The following is a 23,816-nucleotide window of genomic DNA, read 5'->3' on the forward strand; positions in this document are numbered from 1 at the left end:
AAAACTTTCCGGCTCCTTTCCTGGGTTTTGATTCCAATCACTAATAAAGTGATGACTGCGTCTCCAGCTCCTTTCAAAGGACCTTTCACCAAATCCTGGAATCAGATATCTACACTGCATGAAGGAGGGGTGTCCTCTCTCTCTCTTCACAATGCATGTTATTGTGACCCTCGAGGACTGGACTGGAATCCATCATTAAAAGTGACCCCCGTCTCTGTGTGGGTGTTTTTTGTGTCCAGAAATTCAAAACCAACCATCAGAGAGTATGAAGGGAGACCCAACTACCTGATAAGGCAGTGTGGATATGTAATGGTTGGTTTCCCCACACAGCTGTCTTTCGTTTCAAGCCAAGAGAGGAGCAATCCATGTTGTTTTGGAGGGGGTGGAAGGATTAAAGCATATATGAGCACATATATAATAAATTACAAAGCATAAAATCCAGTGTCTGCTTTAAATCACCCGAATTGCATCATCACTCCTCGAAAACAATCCTAGCTCAATATTAAATTTGACATTACATACTCACACACAAAAATCAAAAGTAACAAAATGTGCAGAAATCGCGCAGATTCGTCACTCCTGCACTGGTTTAAGTGCTAAAAAACATCAAGCAGAATTCATAAATCTGGGTTAAACATCTGTGGATGTGAAAGTTCCTGTTCTTAAGGCTGACTCACTGACCTTTGAACTGTAACACTGTTTTTGGCTCTTGGTTGACCGCTATGTTTACATGCACAGCAGAGCTAAAAAAGAAGAATACTGCACCCGTCAAATAAATCAAAACATTTTTTTTTGTTAATACTGTGATTAAGGTGTATCTGACAGTTGTCACAATATGGGAAGTGCTTCTGTAAAGATGGACCACCAAGCATTGCAAAAATCAAATCACATTCCAGTACTGCTGTAGCTCTACGACTCCTAAGAAAGTGCAGGAAGCTGCAGCTCTGTGCATTTTAGCAGTTGCAGATTCCTGCATGGGAGTACGGTGTCACTGCAGCATGACTGGATCGTTGCAACACTGATCCTGTGGTCAAGGTCCAAAACAGATTGTGTTTTTGTTCATTTAAGCACCTGTTGCATCCCTCTTTCCACAACAGATGACGGTTAACACTTTTCATTGGTCTAAACTAAAAAAAAGTCTGGGTGGGATAATTTCTGCAAAACATTAGAATCTAAAAGATGCACACACACACAGCTTGATGATCCCAGAACTGTTACGTGCATGTAAACATAGCCAGTGGTGAACTCAGTGCAAAGTCCGAAGGAATGTCATGAGGCTATGGCACTTGGTGCAGGTTGACAGCCAAATGAAAGACACAGACAGACACATATGAGACATACGGCTGGGCAAGCAGGCAGGCAGGCAGGGTGGGTTCAGGGTCAGCATTCAGTAGTATGGCATTAGGACTCCCAGGGGTACGAAATCCCCCCTGGAAGGTTCAGTGGATCCTCGCAGACGGAGGTGATGAAACCTCCGTTGTTTGGAGGGATGATTTCAGCACACAGCAGAGCACTTCCTCACTGGCAGTTTGAGGAGGGGCAAGACGCTCCCTCGTTTCAGTTTGGCGTGGCCTCCACGAGCGTGTAAGAGCAGCAGGAGTCAAGAGGACGATAAAAGGACGGAGAGCATCTTCTTTAGTTTGCTCAGAAGGCTTCTTGTTGGCTCACCACCTGATGAAAATAGAAGAACAAAGGGGAGTTAGAGCCTGGCCTCACCACAGGACCCTTTCATGTAATTAATGTGGAGGTCGACAGCCCCTTCAGCCATCTGGATGGACCTTCCTGGTGTCGCCTGCACACCAGGACCACCATGTGACCCAAATATAGCCTTGCACATCAACATACCAACACATAGCAGAATGTTTAATGCAGGGCACACACACACACACACACACACACACACACACACACACACACACACACACACACACACACACACACACACACACACACACACACACACACACACACACACACACACACACACACACACACACACACACCTGTAACAGCTATGATCTGAAGTTTATGTTTATGTATTTAGCAGACGCTTTTGTCCAAAGGGACTTATAAGTGATAATCAGCATGTTGCCCTTGAGGCTAACAACAACAACAACTTGACATCAATCATGGAGAGGAGGGAGCAAGGAGTGGACAGTAGAGAAGGGGACGGGTGTGGGGAGGGTGCTAGTTAAGAAGATGCTCTCTGAAGAGCAGGGTCTTCAGGAGTTTCTTGAAAATTGAAAAGGAAGCCGCTGTTCTGGTAGTGCTTGGTAGGTCATTCCACGTTTGTGAAACGATGCATGAGAAGAGTCTGGATTGTCCTGAGCGTGGTGTAGGCACTGCGAGCAGACAATCCTGTGATGACCGGAGCGGCCGGGCCGAGACGTAAACCTTTGCAAGAGGATTCAGGTAGATGGGAGCCGTACCATCTTGGACTTTGTATGCTAGTGTTAGCAATTTGAATTTGATGCGTGCTGCTAGCGGTAGCCAGTGGAGCTCAATGAACAGAGGGGTGACGTGTGCTCTTTTTAGCTGATTGAAGACCAGACGCGCCGCTGCGTTCTGGACCATTTGAAGAGGTCTCACAGTAGAAGAATATGAAAAAATCATTTCTATAGCGCCTCTCAAGATAAAAATCACGAGGCGCTTCACAAAAACAAAAAAAAAAAAATGTAAAAATATAAAAAAAACATTTAGAAAATGTTTAAAATATATTTAAAATGAGTAAAAATAGGCAATTGGGATTTAAAAGAAAAAATGTTACGAAAGAGAGAAAATGAACAGGAAAGAGGGAAATCACTGGATCCTGAGGAAGGTGGAATAGGTGGGGAGAGCAGAAGAGAGAGTGGTGAAGAAGGTCATACAAAAGCCAGCTTGAACAAGTGAGTCTTCAGCTGCTTTTTGAAGGAGACCACTGAGTCCACTGATCTCAGGCTCAGGGGGAGAGAGTTCCAGAGTCTGGGGGCAACAGCAGCAAATGATCTGTCACATTTGGTCTTTAGCCTGGTGCTGCACAACCAGCAGGCTTTGATCACTGGACCTCAGAGACCTGCTGGGGGTGTAGGGACTAAGAAGATCACCAATGTAAGATGGTGCTTGTCCATGTAAGGCCCTATAGACCAGAACCAGGATCTTGAAATGAACCCTGAAGTTGACTGGCAGCCAGTGAAGCTGGAGGAGAAGCGGGGTGATGTGGGTGTGTTTGGAGGACTTGGTCAGAAGCCGAGCACAGGCGTTCTGAACCACCTGTAGACGGTTCAGGGAGGTTCTGCTCAGACACGTGAAAAGAGAGTTACAGTAGTCTAAGCATGAGGAGATGAAGGTGTGGAGAACAGTCTCAAGTTCAGAGCGAGAGAAGTACAGGCTGGAAGACCAGTTAGAAGGGCATTGCAGTAGTCGAGGCGGGAGATTACAGTAGATTGTACCAGGAGCTGGTTGGCATGTTGTGTTAGGTATGGTCTGATCTTTCGTATGTTATACAGCGCAAAGCGGCATGAACGAGCAACAGAGGCAATATGATCTTTAAAGGTCAGGTGTTCATCAATCACAACACCCAGATTTCGAACTGCCTTTGAAGGAGATAGGAAGTCATTTTGGATTAAGATATTGTGCTGTATGGATGGTTTTGCTGGGATGACAAGTAGTTCAGTTTTAGAGAGGTTGAGTTGGAGATGGTGGGATTTCATCCATTTTGATATGTCAGAGAGACAGTTTGATATTCGTGCAGAGACAGTGTGGTCGTCCGGTGCAAATGACAGAGCTGGGAGTCGTCTGCATAGCAGTGGTAGGAGAAGCCATGTGATCGAATGATCTCACCCATTGAGGTGGTGTATATGGAAAAGAGAAGAGGTCCTAGTACAGAGCCCTGGGGGACTCATGTGGCAAGATGGTGCACGGTAGAGAATTGTCCAAGCCAAGATACACTGAATGATCGTCCTGTGAGGTACGATTCAAACCAGGCGTGTGCTTTCTCTGTGATGCCCATGCTAGAGAGTGTGGGCAAAAGGAAGCCATGGTTGACAGTGTCAAATGCAGCCGATAAGTCGAGCAGGATAAGCACTGAGGATTTGCCTGTTGCTCTAGCTTCTTTTAAGGATTCAGTCACTGCTAACAGAGCAGTTTCAGTGGAGTGGCCTTTTTTGAACCCAGATTGGTAAGGGTCAAGCAGACAGTTTTGTGAGAGGTATTCTGTGATCTGCTTGAAAGCCACCTTTTCAATGATTTTGGACAGAAAAGGGAGGAGAGAGATAGGTTGGTAGTTCTCCACATGATTAGGAGGAAGAGATGTTTTTTTAGCAGCAGTTTAACCTGAGCATGCTTGAGAGAGGTGGGAAATGTACTGGATGTCAGTGAAGCATAGATCACATGTGTGACTGCTGCGGCTACTGTAGGAGCAATAGCTTGGAGCAGCTTAGTCGGAATGGGGCCAAGTGGGCATGTAGTAGGGCGGCTGCACGTGAGAAGCTTGGACACACAGTTCTCAGTGAGGGGAAAAAGAGGAAAATGAAGCAGTGGGGCTTGAGATGGTTGGGCTAGAAGGAGTTTGAGGTAGTGAATGTTCAGGAGTGGCCAGTTGAGTAAACTGTTTGCTCATAGCTGCCACTTTGTCAGTGAAGAATGAGGCAAAGGTGTCAGCTGATAGATTGTTGGTTGGAGGTGGAGATGGAGGGTTGAGCAGAGTTTTGAATGTTGAAAATAGTTTCTGAGAGTCAGTAGAGCTGAGAATTTTGTCAGTGTAGAAAGCTTTCTTTGCATCAGTGATGCTGGCAGAGAATGAGGACAGCAATTCATGAAATTTCAATTGATCACCAGGATCTTTTGTTTTGCATAATTTCCGTTCCGCAGCTCTAAGATTGGTGCGTAGAGACCGGAGGGTATCATTTAGCCAAGGATCTAGCAGGTCTAGTGGCTAAAGGGCACAAGCTGTTAAGACAAGAGCAGAGTGTGGAGCAGAGTGACTCAGTGGCATCATTCACTTCATAAGCAGAGAATGTGCTGGGAGATGGAAGAGTGGAGGCAACAAGAGAGGAGAAGTGGTTGGGTGCCAGATTGCGGAGGTTGCAGCGGAATGAGACCATTGGGGAGGAAGCAGTGGACCTCCCTTGTAGAGTCGAGCTGAAACGGATGAAGTAATGATCGGAAAGATGCAGCGGTGTGACAGAGATTGTGTCCATGGCACAGTTTCTGGTGAAAATGAGGCCAAGTGCTTTTCCAGCTTTGTGAGTTGGAGGACTTTGTACTAGTTTTAGATCAAATGATGACATTAGTGACAGGAAGCCTGATGAGCTGGGATTGTCCAGGTGAATATTCATGTCTCCAAGGACCATTGTGGGACAGTCGTGCTCAGGAATGGAGGAGAGCAGAGTGTCGAGTTCATCAAGAAAGTCTACGAGTTGACCTGGTTGGCGATATATGACAACCAAAAAGAATTTTTTCAGTACAGTTACCTGGATGGCATGGTATTCAAAGGAGTTGTATTTAGTGATGGGTAGCAACTGATTGTATATCCATTTGTTGGAAATTAGCATGCCCGTTCCACCACCTCGGCCAGATGCACGAGAAGTGTGGGAGAAAGTGTGGTTAACTGAGAGAGCCGATGGGGTAGCATTGTCACATGAAGTGGCATGATGCTGTTCCCAGATCCCAGATTTAAATAATGCATTTCTTGTACCTCAGTTCGAATTTTTTTACATGACTGATTATTGACCTGAAAATATGACCTCTGTGTTCATCACTTAAATTACACGATCTGGTAATAATAATAATAATAATAATAATAATAATAATGCATTGAACTTATATAGCGCTTTTCAAGACCCCCAAAGACGCTTTCACACACTCTCACATTCACACACTGCTAGTGATGGTAAGCTACTTGTAGCCACAGCCGCCCTGGGGAGGTCTGACAGAGGCGAGGCTGCCATTTGGTGCCGTCGGTCCCTCTGACCACCTCCCTCTGGTAAGAGTTTATACGCCTTTTTCTGAATTTTTAAACAAAGACATAACTAGAGAGAGGTAATCTCTTCAAGATCTTAAGTGGTGTTATTCAACCTTGTAAAATCATTTCCAGTGTTGAGAAAGGCTTCTTTGCTGCCCTTCTCAACACCAGACTATCACCTAAAGGCCTCAATCACCCACCCAGAGCCTCTAATGGGCCATTCCCATCTGTACCGGGGCAACCCGGGCCGGGTAGCATAGGTTGTTTACATATCTGGGTGGCCTGGAATTTTCCCGGGCCAACCAAGGCTCATTCTCGGCCCTCTTCCCGAGGGGTACTGCTTCAGGCCGACCAGGGCCAACACGCCCACTGCTGACAGCAAATTCACACCTTCCATTAGAGCAAGCCTCTGATTGGTGGGTAGAATCAGCCCAATCACACCTTCCATTAGAGCAAGCCTCTGATTGGTGGGTAGAATCAGCCCACATGGGCTTAAGACAAGGATGTGTGGAATCAACCGGGCCAGGCTGGGGCCGACTGGGGCTACCCGGCCCGGGCCGACCCGGTACAGATGGGAATGGCCCATAAGTCACTTGCAGAAACAGATTAGATGGTGTCCCTGACACCTCAGCAGAGGTAATTAGCCTCAACAGATAGTTTTATTGAATTTTACTGTTTTGGGTCTGTGTTTGCAGATCTGGTCCATTTAGGGATGAACCATTTTCCTCACTTTATTGTCAATTACTGCCGTATTGTTTGTGAGCCAAGCTTCAGACTGCTGAGCTGCTAGTGGGATGTAGGCACAATTAGAGTTGTGAACGCTTTGATACGTGCGAGAGCAGTCGTCTGGTTGCCGTGCTGCAGCACGTTGGCTTCACGAGCAAAGAGGAAGGGCTAATTGGTCTGGCAGCTGAACAAAGTGAAATCAAACCAACCTATGGTGTTTTCTTTGGCTGAAAGGATTCAAATTGTGAGTGAAAACGCCTTGGGGTTAGCGTAGCTGTAGATCTGAATGGCTTCGCTTTTAAGAATGAGTGGTTCTGCAAAGAATCGTCGTCCCTTAATGACACAAAATAATGTCAAATTCAAAAGGTTTTCCAGTGTCACACCTTTATGTGTGTGTGGTCTGTGGTTAGTGCCCTACCCAGAACTGTGAACCCACTCAGACAAAGAGCTGGAGCTTTAGCTGAGTGATAACAGTGCAAAAGCAGCAAAGAATGTGCCTGCAGCTGTCCAAACAGTTTAACGTTGGACGGCGAAGACTGAATCCCAGTTTTTTTATGTGAATTTTCCTCTTGGGAAGCATGGGACTGCGGTTTCTAAAAAAATGAGTGTGAAGCTCCACGGTTGGATCTCCAGCTAATGTTTTGACAGCCCCTCTAGTTCGGGGATGTCCTCACGTTAATCCTGTGGTGTGGGTGGCGCGGGGAGGGCGGACCTGATCAGAAGAGGCTGAAGACGAAGTTAATTGGATCTCAGTATCCGAATGTGCTCTTGGGAGATTAATAGCCTGCGATATCTAACAGCTTATACAATCACCGCCTCTTTTTATCCTCATTTATTTAGGTGAGGTGCCTTTTCTCTCCTCCTAATGGTTTTGATTCACTTCCTGTTAAATTTCTTTTACTTATTACAACCATTTCCCTGATTTTTAATGTGGCTTGTTTCAGAAAGAAGCATTTGTTGTACAATCAGCAAGTGTGAAGTGCTCTTCCCTGGAGGGAAGGTGATCTGAGAAGTATCTATCTGTAAGTCGGACTTAAGGGAAAACACCTCAAATAATTGATACTAATCTGAGACAAATGAGCTGAAAATCAATCATCATGGAGCATCTATGCAGGACAGGAATGCACAACACTGACCTTGTGTTGCTGTGATCATTGTCCTCTTGTCCCAGTTGGGGACAAAAGGCTTGAGCGGTCTCTGCAAGACACTTTCATGTCTGTCCTTGGTTAATATCAACCTCTACTACTTTTATAATCTAGAACCCACCCACCTTCATTCCTGTAACTTTACTTCCTGTTTTATTGCGCAATTGGTTGATTTCTCACCTTTTGTTACTTTCAAACCAGGTCTCAGTTGTTGCACTTAATCTTCATCTTTGTAGTGATATCTTGTTAATTAGGCCTCTTGTTAAAAGAGACAAATTGCACAAAACTAACCTTTTTATTCCCTTGGTGCCTCCATGTGGGTCTCCATTACCTCTAAAACCACTATTAATGTAAAAAACACCTGTCAATCCATTTTTTGTCAGCTTTTGAATTATGTGCCTAAAACAAGCCATTTCAAAAAGTCCCCGTTTGTGATGTCATAAACAGGGAAAGTAGAATACAACCACATCTCATGAGCAAGAGAGAGCTGATGCTGGAGGAACAGCGACTCTACTCCGAGTCCCTTTCAGCTATCAGAGCTTCTGCGCTTACAGCAGCTTGAGCAGTGGGGTGGTGGGCGTGGCCAGCAACAGCTTGTCTTAAGGTGACAGAGCCCTGAAACAGCTCATTCTGGAAGGTACTGAAACTGCCAAAAATCTCCTTGTGTGAGAGGGATTCTCTGCAAAGACTATCCTGAAAATGTGTGTATTTGTTTTTTACTAAATAACTGTTATATATATTTTTAAAAAGTCACAAAATGTCTCCATTAAAGTTTTTCTTTTTAAAGGTAAAATATGGAAAATAGGGTCCTAGAACGAATTTTGAGGCCAAGAGGATTCATTTATCGTCTGCTTCTCCCAAATATTACAGGCAGTTGCCGTTTTGGCTGCTGATCACACTACTTCCTGGACTGAAGTCTATGCATCCTGTCAATTTTCCTACCATCTACAGCACATTTTTTGGTTTTTACATTGATGTAATTTTTGTCATACAAAATCAGATCTGAGGAGGTCAAGAAGGAGTCTTTGATCTTTTTTCCCCTTAAATAAATTAAGAATTAAATGAGCAAGTGCCTCATAATCTTTCGACCACCTCCATAGTTTTGCACTGAACAGATGGCCATTATAAGATCCTCTGTATTGGAAAAAATGAACCCAGACAAGGAAGGAGTAAAGGACCTTGACCTTTTGCTGTAAAGTGTTAACCTTTTCAAATAAGCCACAACAGATTTCTTGTCCTTCTTATCAGGAGTCAAAGTTTATCCCTGTTATTTGTTAGCTGCAGTTACAGCAGCTCCCCATTGTTTCGGTTATATAGAATTTGCTGGTGTTCTGCCAAGTACTGTGTTTTTCCTCTGGGTTAATAATTACAGGGTTTGTGTGTGAGTCTGATAAAGGCAGGAAGTAGGAAAGGCAGCTCAGGTTGTGATAAAAAGCCTTTTAGTTGGCCAACTCCAAGAATGTCTCTCAGAGTACAATGTGATGGGAAATGGTTCACAGAGCAGTCATTTTAGCATCATCATGTTTATCTGCTCGACAGTCGGGATGCCCTGTGTGACCTCAGGGTCAAAATCTCACCAAAGTTCTGCTAAACTCAAATAAATGATGCCTGGTAGGTAATGAGAGGAGAGCTTTGGAAACACTAATGTTCATGTGTTGCCTTTTGCTTTCCACACACTCAAGAGGAGTTCAGAGGTGTCGTCGTTGTCGTCTTCCTCCGCTTATCCGGGTCCGGGTCGCGGGGGCAGCGTCTCAACTAGGGAGCTCCAGACCGTCCTCTCCCCAGCCACCTCCACCAGTTCCTCTGGCAGGACCCCAAGGCGTTCCCGGACCAGATTGGAGATGTAACCTCTCCAACGTGTCCTGGGTCGACCCGGGGGGCCTCCTGCTGGCAGGACATACCCGAAACACCTCCCCAGGGAGGTTTCCAGGAAGCATCCTGACCAGATGTCCAAACCACCTCAACTGACTCCTTTCGATCCGGAGGAGCAGCGGTTCTACACTGAGTCCCTCCCGAATGTCCGAGCTCCTCACCCTATCTCTAAGGCTGAGCCCGGCCACCCTACGGAGGAAACTCATTTCGGCCGCTTGTATTCGCGATCTCGTTCTTTCGGTCATTACCCAAAGCTCATGACCATAGGTGAGGATTGGGACGTAGATCGACCGGTTAATCGAGAGCCTGGCTTTCTGGCTCAGCTCCCTCTTCACCACGAGAGATCGGCTCAGCGTCCGCATCACTGCAGACGCCAAACCAATCCGCCTGTCGATCTCCCGATCCCTCCTACCTTCACTCGTGAAAAAGACCCCGAGATAATTAAACTCCTCAACTTGAGGTAGGACCTCTCTCCCGACCCGGAGTTGGCAAGCCACCCTTTTCCGGTCGAGGACCATGGTCTCAGATTTGGAGGTGCTGATCCTCATCCCAGCCGCTTCACACTCGGCCGCGAACCTACCCAGCAAGAGCTGAAGGTCAGAGCTGGATGAAGCTAGGAGGACCACATCTTCCACAAAAAGCAGAGACGAGATTCTCCTACCACCAAACTTGACACACTCCACACCATGGCTAAGCCTAGAAATTCTGTCCATAAAATTTATGAACAGAACCGGTGACAAAGGGCAGCCCTGGCGGAGTCCAACCCTCACCGGGAACAGGTCCGACTTACTACCGGCTATGCGGACCAAACTCACGCTACTCTGGTAAAGGGACTGAATGGCCCTTAACAAAAGGCCACCCACCCCATGCTCCTGGAGCGTCCCCCACAGGGTACCCCTGGGAACACGCTCATAAGCCTTCTCAAAATCCATAAAACACATGTCGACTGGTTGGGCAAACTCCCCTGCCCCCTCCATCACCCTTGCAAGGGTAAAGAGCTGGTCCACAGTTCCACGGCCAGGATGAAAACCACATTGATCCTCCTCAATCTGAGATTCAACTATCGATCGGACCCTCCTCTCCAGTACCTTGGAGTAGACCTTTCCAGGGAGGCTGAGGAGCGTGATCCCCCTATAGTTGGAAAACACCCTCCAGTCACCCTTCGTAAAGATGGAGACCAACACCCTGGTCTGCCACTCCACAGGAACTGCCTCGATGACCACGCAATGTTGCAGAGATGTGTCAACCACATCCATAGCCTTGCCAGGATGAATCTCATCCACCCCCAGGGCTCCGCCTCTGTGTAGTTGTTTGACTACCTCAGCAACTTTTCCCCCAGAGATTGGACAGTCCATCCCCAGGTCTCCCGGCACTGGCTCCTCCTCAGAATGCGCGTAGGTGGGATTGAGGAGCTCCTCAAAGTATTCCTTCCACTGCCTGACTATTGCCCCAGTGGACGTTAGCTCCCCATCCCCACTGTAAACAGTGTGAGCGAGTTGCTGCCTCCCTCTCCTGAGGCGACAGTTTGCCAGAACCTCTTTGGCACAGATCGATAGTCTTTCTCCATGGCCTCACCAAACTCCTCCCACGCCCGAGATTTTGCCTCGGCAACTGCCACTGCTGCACCCCGCTTGGCTATCCGGTACCCGTCTGCTGCCTCTGGAGACCCACAGACCAGCCACGCCCTGTAGGCCTCCTTCTTCAGCCTGACGGCTCCCCAAATCTCTGGTGTCCACCAGCGGGTACGGGGGTTGCCACCACGACTGGCACCGGCCACTTTGCAACCACAGGTAGCAACAGCCGCCTCAACAATCGTAAAGTGGAACAAGGCCCACTCGGAGTCAATGTCCCCCACTGCTCTCGGGACGTGGTCAATGCTCTGCTGGAGGTGGAAGTTGAAGACCGTCTTGACAAGTTCTTCTGCCAAGCGTTTCCAGCAGACCCTCACTATGCGTTTGGGTCTGCCAGGTCTACGCGGCATCTTCCTCTGCCATTTGATCCAACTCACCACCAGGTGGTGATCAGTTGACAGCTCCGCTCTTCTCTTCACTCGGGTGTCCAAAACATATGGCTGCAGGTCAGATGATATGACTACAAAGTCTATCATCGACCTAGGCTGCCCTGGTACCAAGTGTACCGATGTGCATCCTTATGTTCGAACATGGTGTTCGTTATGGCCAAACTGTGGCTTGCACAGAAGTCCAATAAAGAAACACCTCTCAAGTTCAGATCAGGTGGGCCGTTCCTCCCAATCACACCCCTCCAGGTCATGCTGTCATTGCCCACGTGAGCATTGAAGTCCCTCAGCAGGACAATGGAGTCCCCTGATGGAGCACTATCTAGCACTCGTCCCAGGGACGAGGGTGGGTAATCGGAACTGATATTTGGCGCAAAAGCACAAACAACAGTCAGGACCCGTTCCCCGACCCGAAGGCGCAGGGAAGCTACCCTCTCGTCCCCCGAGGTAAACCCCAACATATCTAGCCAGTACCGGTCAACCTCTGTCACAAGCTCCTGCTCCTTCCCCGCCAGCGAGGTGACGTTCCATGTCCCAATAACCAGTTTCCTTGTCCGGGGATCGGACCGCCAAGGCTCCCGCCTCGGTCGGCCACCCGATCCACACTGCACCGGACCCTTCATGTTCCTCCTGCAGGTGGTGGGTCCACAGTTGGATGAGCCCATGTATCCAGTTCGGGCTGGGCCTGGCCAGGTCCCATGGGCGAAAGCCCTGCCACCAGGGGCTCGCTCACGGGCCCCAACCCCAGGCCTGGCTCCAGGCTGGGACCCTGGTAACCCTCCAGGCCGGGTACTTCGCCTCTTTGTTTTTACGTCCATGAAAGATCTTCTGAACCGTTCTTTGTCTCACCCTTCACCTAAGACCCATTTGTCATGGGAGACCCTACCAGGGGCACAAAGTGCCATAGACAACATAGCTCCTAGGATCATTAGGGCACTCAAACTCCTCCACCACGATAAGGTGACGGTTCAAGGAGGAGGAGTTCAGAGGTGCTAATGTGAAAAGCATTAAAGTGTTTAAATGAAGCTGTAATTTACCTGGTCATACCTTGACGGAAGAGGACCGATGTGTGGACTGGTTCAACCTGAAATAAGAAGAAATAATAATTAAGAAGGAAAGTAAACAGGCACAAAAGTAATGAAGAAAAAAAGTTTTTTTTTGGATAGTAAAAAAAAATACAAAAAAAAAATCAAAAACCAAATCACATTCAGGGTTCCATTTTAAAATCAGCGAGAGTGATTTTGTTTGCCTCATATCTTTTTACTTTACTTAAAGGTCTAATTCACTCGTTGTTTCAATACATCTGCTGCGGTCTCTCGCATAAATGAATGTCTTGTGAGTTGTGTTCTCTGGAAAAAAAGCTCTCGCACTCCTGTTCTGGGTAGGATAAGTTTATCACAGAAGGTGGCACTGGCAGTCAAAAACTTCAAGATTTGGTGTCTTACTCATTAATATTCATGATATACGACCTTCTCACCTCTGATTGGCTAACAGCAATGTGACTCGTCTGCTCCCTTCCTTTACTCTTCTTTCATGAGTAAACATTGCAACATTGATGTTTTATCTCCACAAACAACACAAGCCTGAACGTGTTCAGCCATGTCGTAGAGTTGCTAATGCTAACAGTTAGTTTTTAATAGATGAGAGCGCTCTGCTCTCTCCTGGCTGTAAAACAGTCCTCCATGGTTGCAATCAAAGGTGGGTGAATCTACAAAAGCTAATTTTCTCTGTGATGTAGAAGAAGTGGGCATTTTCTGACCCAAGCATTCACCCACCTATTTTTTTCTGCATGCATGTGCAACTCAGAGTTATTAAATATACTTCGAAAAGAACTAGAATTAAATGGCTTCTCAGTGAATGAGACCTTTAACAATGAAAATGCTGCTTTTGCTGACTTTTCCTGACACGCCCACCCTCTTTTTGTGACAGCAACCACCCCCCCCCCCCCCCCCCCCCGAAGCTTCTTTTCCGCTGTTTTCTTCCCTGAGCTCTCAGGAGACTGCAAACATTTCACACTAAATTACAGCATCTAATTTAAATGTGATCAAATTGCATCGGTGCAAAGAACATTTGTGACCGTTTGTGAATAAGGTGCTAATTTCGCTACAGACAGACATTCGGGCCTGCTCTCTTTCTTTTTGCTCTGTGTATTTCAACCTTTTATTTCTAATTAAAGTCATCACACAGTCCTCATCTGGTTTTTATGTTTGCTTCTCGTTTTCCTGCTGCTGACCCAGACCCATTCCAGTTTGGTTCTGTCAGAGCTTGTTGAGGCAGCAGATTAGACAGTTCTGCTCTCGTACATCGCTGAGCGCAAATGTGGACTGTTTGAATGCGTGGGTGTACTAAAGCTGAGCTATTAATGGAAATCCTGCAGCCCAAAAAAGCTAACAACTCAGGAATAATAATGCAGTCTTGAAGGCTGGAAATAGACGCCCTCGCTCCAGCGATTTACTCGTTCGGCTCGCTGCATTTTATAAATAGCATCGGGTTTCTGGGGACACACTAAAAGGAGGGAGAAAAAATGAATAGCACTCTGTAAAGTCGGAGGGAATTATAAATTGGGAGGTTCATAGTATGAATGGAATATATAAATATCACAGTCACGGAAACAACTCTTGTGGAACAAACATTTTGACGGTTGTCTTATTTTTTGCTCCCTGAGGTGTTGTTTGCAGCTCATTACAACAGAGCTGCTGCTCTTTTCTTCACTGGAATGTTTAGCACAAATCTGCAGGGGCCTTCCATATACTCTGAGAGGCGTGCTTCTGTCTGCACGAATACAGTTCAGTGTAAACCACACAACTGGTGCACCATTAGCAGATCGTCCCGGTCTTTTACGGACAAGTTGCACGATTCTGATTGATGCTGACATTTATGCATTTTATGCAACCCTTTATATATGTTAATGTCAATGCTTTGCAACATTTAGGTTGCATTAAAGCAGTTAAAAACACCTTAAAACAGCTAAACTCTCTTCAAGTGCTTTCTGCATACATTCAATAAAACAAAACATTTTTTTTGTTTAATCTGACTTCTTGTGTTGCCATATAGGTCTCTACTGTCTCTATATACATTCCGAACATTAAAACAGCTGCCCATTTGCTTTCCGTATGCTTTTGTTTTAGGAATTATGTGCCTACAACAAGCTGTTTTAAAACATCGCAAAGTAGTTCGGGCAAGATTAGCCAGTAAACTTCTTCTGATGAAGGGAGCAGATCAAATAAGCAGAAGAGAGAGGTGTAAGTATTTTGAAATAGTGACGCTTGTGTTTCTGTCAGTTTGAGCTAGCTTGGCTCAGGCGTTAGCTTATCCTTTACTTACATTTCACTGAGCATTTAAAAGCAGGTGCCCGCCATCTTTCTTTAGAAGAAAGTATTTTAGCGCTTCTTCTCATGGTTTTAAAGTCATTTAGAACAGAGAAAAGAGCTGCAGCAAACTCAGGGAGTGGGGTTATTTGAATGGGAGCGTTACCAGGCCCTTCGATTTCCATAAGGAAGCATCGGCATGGCTGGACAGGCTACTGGAACGTACTGACAGACTGTCGACCACAGGCATCCCTCCGACCACCACCAGCAGGCGAAGTGGGTAAAGTGTCTTGTCCAAGGACACAACAGCAGCATTCTGTGCTGCAAGTCGGAATAAATCCTACAACCCTACTAATGGGATCATTCGGGGACTTTAAATGTCAGAAATAGAGCTGGTGAGATCACTTCATGTGAGATGGATGTTGTGCAGAAATCTCCGCTAACATGTTTCATATAGAGTATAACCATTTTAACATTAAAAACAAAGTCATAGCATGCCCCCTTTAAAGTTCTTTTTCTGTATGATGCATTGCACTTGCAGACATGCAACATTATTGGGGCAGTAGTAGCTCAGGTGGTAGAGCGGGTTGCCTCATGATCGGAGGGTCATGGGGTCGATTCCAGCTCCCGCCAGGGGTATCCTGCTGTTGTGTCCTTGGGCAAGACACTTCACCCAACTTGCCTGTGTTAGTGGTGGTCAGAGGGGCCGACGGCGCCAAATGGCAGCCTCGCCTCTGTCAGACCTCCCCAGGGCGGCTGTGGCTACAAGTACCTTACCATCACTAGCAGGGTGTGAATGTGAGAGTGTGTGAAAGCGTCTTTGAGTGTCTAGAAAAGCGCTATATAAGTTCAATGCATCATTTTTTTTTTAAAGCACATCCAGTTAAACCATTCAAACACTGTGGAGCTTTCAGCAGCATCCAAAATGTTAGTTTTGTTGTTGACAGGTGTCTTGATCAAGCCCATCTTCTCAGTGCGGTTCGACCGTCCGAAACACTTCTCTGACTTCACACTAGCATCAGTGGCTTAACTCCAGGAGTATAGCTTCTCCTTTAGTTGTTCTTTTTGTTTCCTGGAGCAGATCCAGCAAAAGCCACAACGCGGCTCAGTCAGTGGCAGCATGGGTATTTGTCTTTGGAAAAAAAAACCTTTTAATTCTGCATGTTAACCTTCCAAAAAGGAAATGTTAACAGCTTGACCCTAAAAAAAAGCTACAGCTAAGTCACTGATATACAGTGTTAGCAGTTATTTGAATCCCATTTGCAAATTTCAACCTTCTTACGAGGATGGAAAAGTAGTTTTCAAGCTTCCTCTGGTTTAACCGTGAGAAAAAGTCTCCCACAGGGTGAAGACGAGGTGGCGGCGGACAGACGTCAGACATTATAATACCATCCTGTCTAGAAATGTTCCTCATCTTCAACAGGAAGGAAGTCGTTTCTGAAAGCGGCCGTACCAGGGGAGCAGGCCGGCGTGATAAAAAGTGGGAAAAATAGTCAGAAAGAAACAAAAAGTACCATCTTTGTGTTTAGATGAGGATGAGTGTGTTTGTTAAAGCTTTTTAAGGCCCTGACCAGCTACTGCTGGTTCACATATTTAGTGCTACAGGAAAACATGAACCAGAGGGGAAGCAAAATGTAAGGAAAAATGTTAAAAGTGACCTAGAATGACGCGAGTCAGCTTTTAGATGGCCGGTGCTGAGTTGCACTTATTTTAGAGTTGGCATCTTTCTGGACGGCACTTTGAGAAGTTTGTCGCTGACTTGTGCCAACCACACCAAGGTTAGACTAAAACTCAACATCAATAAAACATTTTCGTGTTTGGATTTCTTTGTTTTTCTAACTCAGAGAGTCAGCTCAAGCAAACACTAAATATTTAACGAGCGTCTGATTTAATAATGAATGAAATAGTGACGGGTGGGTGGTACACTCACTGTTTCTCGGCCTTCTCCTTGTCATCCAGGAAGAACAGCGCAGTGGCCAGGAAAAACATGCCCCCCAGGACGATGATGAAGGGACACAACATGAGCGCGTAGCCCAAACTGAGGAACTGCCATAGCGCTGATGTAGTATAGTTCTTCTGAAGTCTGTCGGAGATCTGCAGCAGAGCCAAGGAGAAGAGAGCTCTCATTTAAATCAGTCATTTCTTAAAATATCCCACGGACACCGTGCTGCTTTCACACATCTGGATTTCCTGTTTTATCAAACCACAGATTATTTCAATTAAAATCTGTCTTTTCTGCATTTGGGCACGTGATGTTGAGAGCAAGAACAGCTGGACAAATTGGGTATGGAGCGATCATTCCTGTCTCCCAGCAGCTCTCAAACTGGGTTAGCATTAACTGGACGCTGCAGAACAACGGCTGATGATCCTGATGGTGACTTTAGGCGGATTGCGTTGAGGGATGAGGAGAGAGAACACGAGGAGAGGCTAGTTGTGTGTGTGCGACCAAGTCGGAGCAGCTGTAGGTCAGGTCGACCAAATAACACCAATTTCATGTTAGTGTCAGCAGATGGAGCGTCTATGCGAGGGCAGCTGGAGAATCGCTGACAGGAGGATGTTGAAGTGGGTGAATCGGTAAATTCTCATTTGTGCACGGAGTGCAAGGTGAGAGCAAGAGAAAGGAAAACTGGTGACAAGCAGCTGTGTGTGTGTGTGTGTGTGTGTGTGTGTGTGTGTGTGTGTGTGTCTAAAGTAAAGTAAAGTAAATTCTTTGCGATATGCTCCGAGCAGCCCAACTAAAAATATGCAGAGAGCTGCAGCTTCTCTAATTATCGTGCCAGAAGGCATTTCTTGCTAACCATGTGTTCACATCTCACTCAGACATTATAGGAGGAGCTCTTGTGTTCTTGGAGGGGGTGGGGGGTATCTTGAGTGACAGCAGCTTAAAAAGGCGAGAATCCAAGCCATACTAAAGTGTTACTTTTCTTGCACAAGGTTGTTCTCTTCTGGTTTATCGTCTTTAGGTCCAAATGTGAACCAAAATTGTTAACTCCTTCACTCTCTCTGTCTGTCTCCTGTGGTTCCTTAGAGATAGCCACTGGCTTTTTATCCTGCCATTCCATTTCGGGTAAACTTTCCTGCTAATTCACAGCGTTTCTGCCAATCTGCATGGGCGACCACTGATCTGCCCCCGCTCGGCGTGCGTCACGACCCGTCCATCACACTTGTGTGCCAAAGCCTCAGCGCAGGAACCGAGATGGTGAGTGGTGACGCACTTTGAGGATTCAGGACATTGTTGGGCAGGCTGTGGACAGCAGGGAGGAACCCCCCCGGAAATTTCAGCGAGTCACTCAGAGTCGTGACCCTGAGGTGGAGTGGAGTGGATCAGAGAGGACTGACTAACTGCAGGGCCACGCATGAGTAATTCAGGATGGCAGAACCTCTTTTTCTCTCTTTGCTGCAATCATTTCCTACACTAGCTTAGCAAAGTTTACTTATAAATGATTAAGTTTCATCTATTGAGCCGTATTTCCTGAATTAGAACAAGTGTTTTTCTGAGGGCTGTATTGTTTCCGATTCATCTTTTGCAGAAGGTAACTCGCTGCTTCTTTTATCAGCTTTTGACAATAGTTTAAGGATTTCATTCAGGCAGTTTGAAAGCAGCTCAGCAGACAGCTGTTCCTGCCGACGTCCCGTCAGACGCGAACAGTGGATCTTGAGAATCAGTCAGATTTACTTAACCAAAGACCTCCTGTGCTTTTGTTGAAGTAATTCAGACTCACGGCGATAAAATAGAATGTAAACCCATGTTGAAAAAGCCCTTTATTCTGTCTCATTCACTGGGACTAAATTACACTGATAAAATAGGTGCGGATGGCGTGTGACACGCTATGACAATTGCTTTTTTCTTCCCTTCAACAGTCCTCCACAAAGTGACTATTAAACTTCAGAAATATTCCTTTTCGGCTTTAAATGGGAGGAATGAGGTGGATCCTTTTTCACGCTCCATTGAATCTCCAGCAGCAGCATTTTCACTCCTTCCTGGATGCTTTCCTTTGGGTGAACATGCCTCAGTCAAAAGAGAGGGAACCCAGCATCCCGGGAAGGACCCCTCTCTCATCTCCCGACCAATCTAACAGTAAAATTGGCATCTCCTCTCCTGGGAGACACAGATTTGCTAGAAGATATTGTTGATTGCCTGAAGAGGAGCGAAGAAATCACAGCTCTCCTGAGATGTGTGCTAAAAGCTCCTCATGTGCTACATTTTCCTCTGGCCCACTTAAGCAATAGCTGGCATGTGAATGTGTTTATGAATGAGGTGCTGATCTAAACCCCCAGGTATGTACATTGCACTTTCTGTCCAGATCTCAGAGCTGCTGTTATGGGTCTTACCTGACCGATCAGATACGGACTTCCCGCATCGCCCAGGAGATGAGTGGTGAAGCTCTGGAAGGCAAGGGCTGTTGCTCTCCTTGAGGGAATAACGACAAACTGCAAGAACAAAGAGACGGGTTGCTGAAAATATGTGGCATTAGGATCCGGATTCACTCATTCAGGTGAGAATAAATTGTGAATCACGTCAGCTAAGCTTCATCCACTGGGCTTCCTGTTTTCTTTCAAATACGTGTCACTTTCTGCATTTTGTCTAATTTCAACCACGTGTGATAGACCAACACAAACCGGTGCAGATCTGTGAAGTGAATTTACAGGTTTTTCTCCTCTCAGATAAAAATCAGATGAGTGCATGGAGGTTTTTTTTTCTTTATCGTTCAAACAAAAAAGTAATGAAAATAATAAAATTATTTTAATTTGAAAACCAGAAATTTTGTCCATCTCCATTATTTGCTGTAAAAACTTCTTATGTTTGAATCGCCTTTTTTGTTTGAGATGAAAGTTAGTTTTGTGGGAGGGGCCTTGCTGTGGGTGATGAAAGACCTCTCTTGACTCAAACAAAAAATATACAATTTCATTTGGTTTTTAGTTCAGCCGTTAAAGCGGGGGTACATAGTTTCCAGTTTTTAAGAAAGTCTCCCCTGTCAGTTTTTTCAGTTTGCTGATCGTCAATAAAAAACACAAAAAGAAGAAAAAAAGAGATTAGCTTTTTTTGTTGGCATCATGGTGGAGCCTATAAGTAAATGTCACAGAGTTATATCTTTGGAGGTGAAGCTAAAAGCTAAAACCGTCGGCGTGGCCTACACTCATTGGAAGAAGAGCAGCTATAAAATCACTGGTTGATGGTGACCTGGCTTTGTTGCTACTGGACTTGTAAGTCATGTTTTGCCCAGCAGTGTGGATCTTTTTAATGTGTGGCTTATTTAGTATTAGTTGGCTCATTATGGTGCTAGCTCGTTGTTAGGATTAGCTGCAGCAGACTACTGCAGTGTTTTTTTGACAGTTGTAATTCCATGTTGTCGTTCTTTTTTAAAACACAGAAACGGTTTTGTTACCTGTTATTGACGCTACAGTTTCGCCGACGGCTGCCGGCTTCTTCAGGCTCAAATTCCACTTTCAACCAACACAAACCACTTGTAATTCCACTTTCAACCAATAGAGCAGAGAAGCTGGAAACTGTTATCCATCCATCCATCCATATTTCATCCGCTTATCCGGAGTCGGGTCGTGGGGGCAGCAGCCCAAGGCGAGAGGCCCAAACTTCCCTCTCCCCAGCCACCCGGGCCAGCTCCTCCAGGGGAACCCAAAGGCACTCCCTGGCCAGGTGAGAAACATAGTCCCCCCCAACGTGTCCTGGGTCTACCTCTAGGTCTCCTCCCGGTTGGACGTGCCTGGAAAACCTCACCAGGGAGGCATCTAGAGGCCATCCCAACCAGATGCCTGAGCCACCCCAACTGGCTTCTCTCAATGTGGAGGAGCAGCGGGTCTACTCCGAGCCCCTCCCGAATGACCGAGCTTCTCACCCTATCTCTAAGTGAGAGCCCAGCCACTCTTCGGAGAAAACACATTTTGGACGCTTGTATCCGCGATCTCGTTCTTTCGGTCACTACCCAAAGCTTGTGACCATAGGTGAGGGTAGGAACGTAGATCGACCTGTAAATCGAGAGCTTTGCGTTCTGACTCAGCTCTCTCTTCACCCCGACAGACCGGTACAACGCCTGCATCACTGCAGATGCAGCACCAATCCGCCTATCGATCTCACGCTCCAGTTTTCCCTCACTCGTGAACAAGACCCCGAGATACTTAAACTCCTCCACTTGGGGCAGGATCTCATCCCTGACCCGGAGAAGGCATTCTACCCTTTTCCGAATCAAGACCATGATCTCAGATTTAGAGGAGCTGATTCTCATCGCAGCTGCTTCACACAGCTGCTTCACACTCAGCTGCGAACCGCTCCAGCGAAAGCTGAAGATCACGTTCTGAGGACCACATCATCTGCAAAAAGCAGAGACCTGATCCTCATGCCACCAAAACAGATGCCCTCCACACCTTGGCTGCGCCTAGAAATCCTGTCCATAAAAGTTATGAACAGAATCGGTGACAAAGGGCAGCCTTGGCGGAGTCCAACTCTCACTGGGAACAAGTCCGACTTACTGCCGGCAATGCGGACGAAGCTCTGACACCGGTCATACAGGGACCTAACAGCCCGTATCAGAGGGCCTGGTACCCCATACTCCCGGAGTATCCCTCACAGGGCCCCCGAGGGACGCGGTCAAACGCCTTCTCCAAATCCACAAAACACATGTAGACTGGTTGGGCTAATTCCCATGCACCCTCCAGGATCCCCCTAAGGGTATAGATCTGGTCCAGTGTTCCACGGCCAGGACGAAAACCACATTGCTCCTCCTGAATCTGGGGTTCAACAATCCAACGGACCCTCCTCTCCAGAACCCCTGAATAGACCTTACCAGGAAGACTCAGGAGTGTGATCCCCCTGTAGTTGGAACACACCCTGCAACCCCCCTTTTAAATAAGGGGACCACCACCCCAGTCTGCCAGTCCAGTGGGACTGCCCCCGATGTCCACGTGATATTGCTGAGCTGCGTCAGCCAACACAGCCCCACAACATCCAGAGCCTTAAGGAACTCCGTGTGGATCTCATCCACCCCTGGAGCCTTGCCACAGAGGAGTTTTTTAACCACCTCAGTGACCTCAGCACCAGAGATTTAAGAGGCCAACCCAAAGTCCCCAGACTCTGCTTCCTCACTGGAAGACATCTATCAAATCAAATCAAAGATACTTTATTAATCCCAGAGGGAAATTAGAGTTTCAGTACACACAATTCAGAGATCAGACATACATGGGCAAGACACATGACAAGAATGGGTGACTGTGGTCATTCGCTTTGGCGACCACCTGAGCCGCGTTCCGCTTGGACTGCCGGTACCCATCAGCTGCCTCCGGAGTTCCACAGGCCAAAAAGACCTGACAGGACTCCTTCTTCAGCTTTACAGCATCCCTAACTGCCGGTGTCCACCAGCGGGTTTGGGGGTTGCCCCCACGACAGGCACCGACGATCCTGCGACCACAGCTCCGGTCGGCCGCCTCAACAATGGAGGCATGGAACAGGGTCCATTCAGACTCAATGTCCCCCGCCTCCCCCGGAACATTTTGGGAGTTCTGTTAGAGGAGGGAATTGAAGCTTCTTCTGACAGGAGACTCTGCCAGATGTTCCCAGCAGACCCTTGCCATACGTTTGGGCCTGCCTGGTCTGACCCGCATCCTCCCCCATCATCTGAGCCAACTCACCACCAGATAGTGGTCAGTTGATAGCTCCGCTCCTCACTTCACCCGAGTAACCAAGACATGCGGCCGCAGGTCAGATGAAACAACAACAAAGTCGATCATCAAGCTGCGGCCTAAGGTATGCTGGTGCCAAGAGCACATATGGACAACTTTATGTCTGAACATGGGGTTCATTATGGACAGCCCATGACTGGCACAGAAGTCCAAAAACAAAACAACTCGAATTCAGATTAGAGGGACGTTCCTCCCAACCACACCTCTCCAGGTCTCACTGTTGTTGCCCACGTGAGCGTTAAAGTCCCCCAGCAGAACGAGGGACTTACCGGAAGGAGCGCTCTCCAGCACCCCCTCCAAGGTCTCCAAAAAGGGTGGGTAGTCTGAACCGTAGTTTGGTGCATAAGCACAGACCACAGTCAGAACCCGTCCCCCCACATGTAGGCGGCGGGAGGCCACCCTCTCATTCACTGGGGTAAACCCCAACGTACAGGCACCAAGATGGGGGGCAACTAGTATGCCCACCTCTGCTTGGCGCCTCTCAGTGGGAGCAGTTCCAGAGCGGTAGAAAGTCCAACCCCTCTCAAGGAAACTGGTTCCAGAGCCAGAGCCATGCGTTGAGGTGAGTCTGACTATATCTAGTCGGAACCTCTCAACCTCACACACCAACTCAGGCTCCTTCCCCACCAGAGAGGTGACATTCCATGTGCCAAGAGCCAGCTTCTGTAGCAGAGGATCAGATCGCCAAGGCCCCCGCCCTCGACTACCACCCGTCACACACTGCACCTGACCCCTTTGGCCCCTCCCACGAGTGGTGAGCCCATGGGAAGGGGGACCCACGTTTCCTCTTTGGGCTGAGCCTGGCCAGGCTCCATGGGTGAAAGCCCAGCTACCAGGCGCTCGACAACGTGCCCCACCTCCAGGCCTGGCTCCAGAGGGGGGCCCCGGTGACCCACGTCCGGTCGAGGGAACACGGTTTCCATTTATATAATTCATCATAAGAGGTCTGTTATGTGTTACTTTAATAAAACGACAATGTAACCTCCATAGAAGTGTGATGTGCATTTACATTCAGTGAGTTCTCTGTCCTTACCATTAAAATGTCAGCAGTTATGGCCCAGTTCACAAAAAGCAGCGTCTCTCCGATGAAGATGCAAATCTAAATGAAGAAGCAA

At 47.1% G+C, this 23,816-nt stretch overlaps 1 protein-coding gene across 2 annotated transcripts in view; it reads right to left on the minus strand.

The window, feature by feature from the left end:
• Positions 1–1,415: 1,415 nt before the first annotated feature.
• spns2 (SPNS lysolipid transporter 2, sphingosine-1-phosphate) overlaps positions 1,416–23,816 on the minus strand; it is a 75,150-nt gene continuing 52,749 nt past the window's right edge. The window contains exons 9-13 of one of the 2 annotated variants that reach the window (XM_054730900.2): positions 23,735–23,800; positions 19,342–19,440; positions 16,940–17,103; positions 12,749–12,785; positions 1,416–1,671 (exon numbers count right to left, since the gene is read on the minus strand). In XM_054730900.2, the coding sequence (XP_054586875.2) occupies positions 1,645–1,671; positions 12,749–12,785; positions 16,940–17,103; positions 19,342–19,440; positions 23,735–23,800 (393 nt within the window). In that variant the 3' untranslated portion in view covers positions 1,416–1,644. Of the gene's footprint in view, positions 1,672–12,738; positions 12,786–16,939; positions 17,104–19,341; positions 19,441–23,734; positions 23,801–23,816 lie in introns of both variants that reach the window. The other variant, XM_054730901.2, reaches the window with a different exon arrangement.

This window comes from Nothobranchius furzeri, chromosome 10, assembly GCF_043380555.1.
Source record: "Nothobranchius furzeri strain GRZ-AD chromosome 10, NfurGRZ-RIMD1, whole genome shotgun sequence".
Classification (NCBI taxonomy): domain Eukaryota; kingdom Metazoa; phylum Chordata; class Actinopteri; order Cyprinodontiformes; family Nothobranchiidae; genus Nothobranchius; species Nothobranchius furzeri.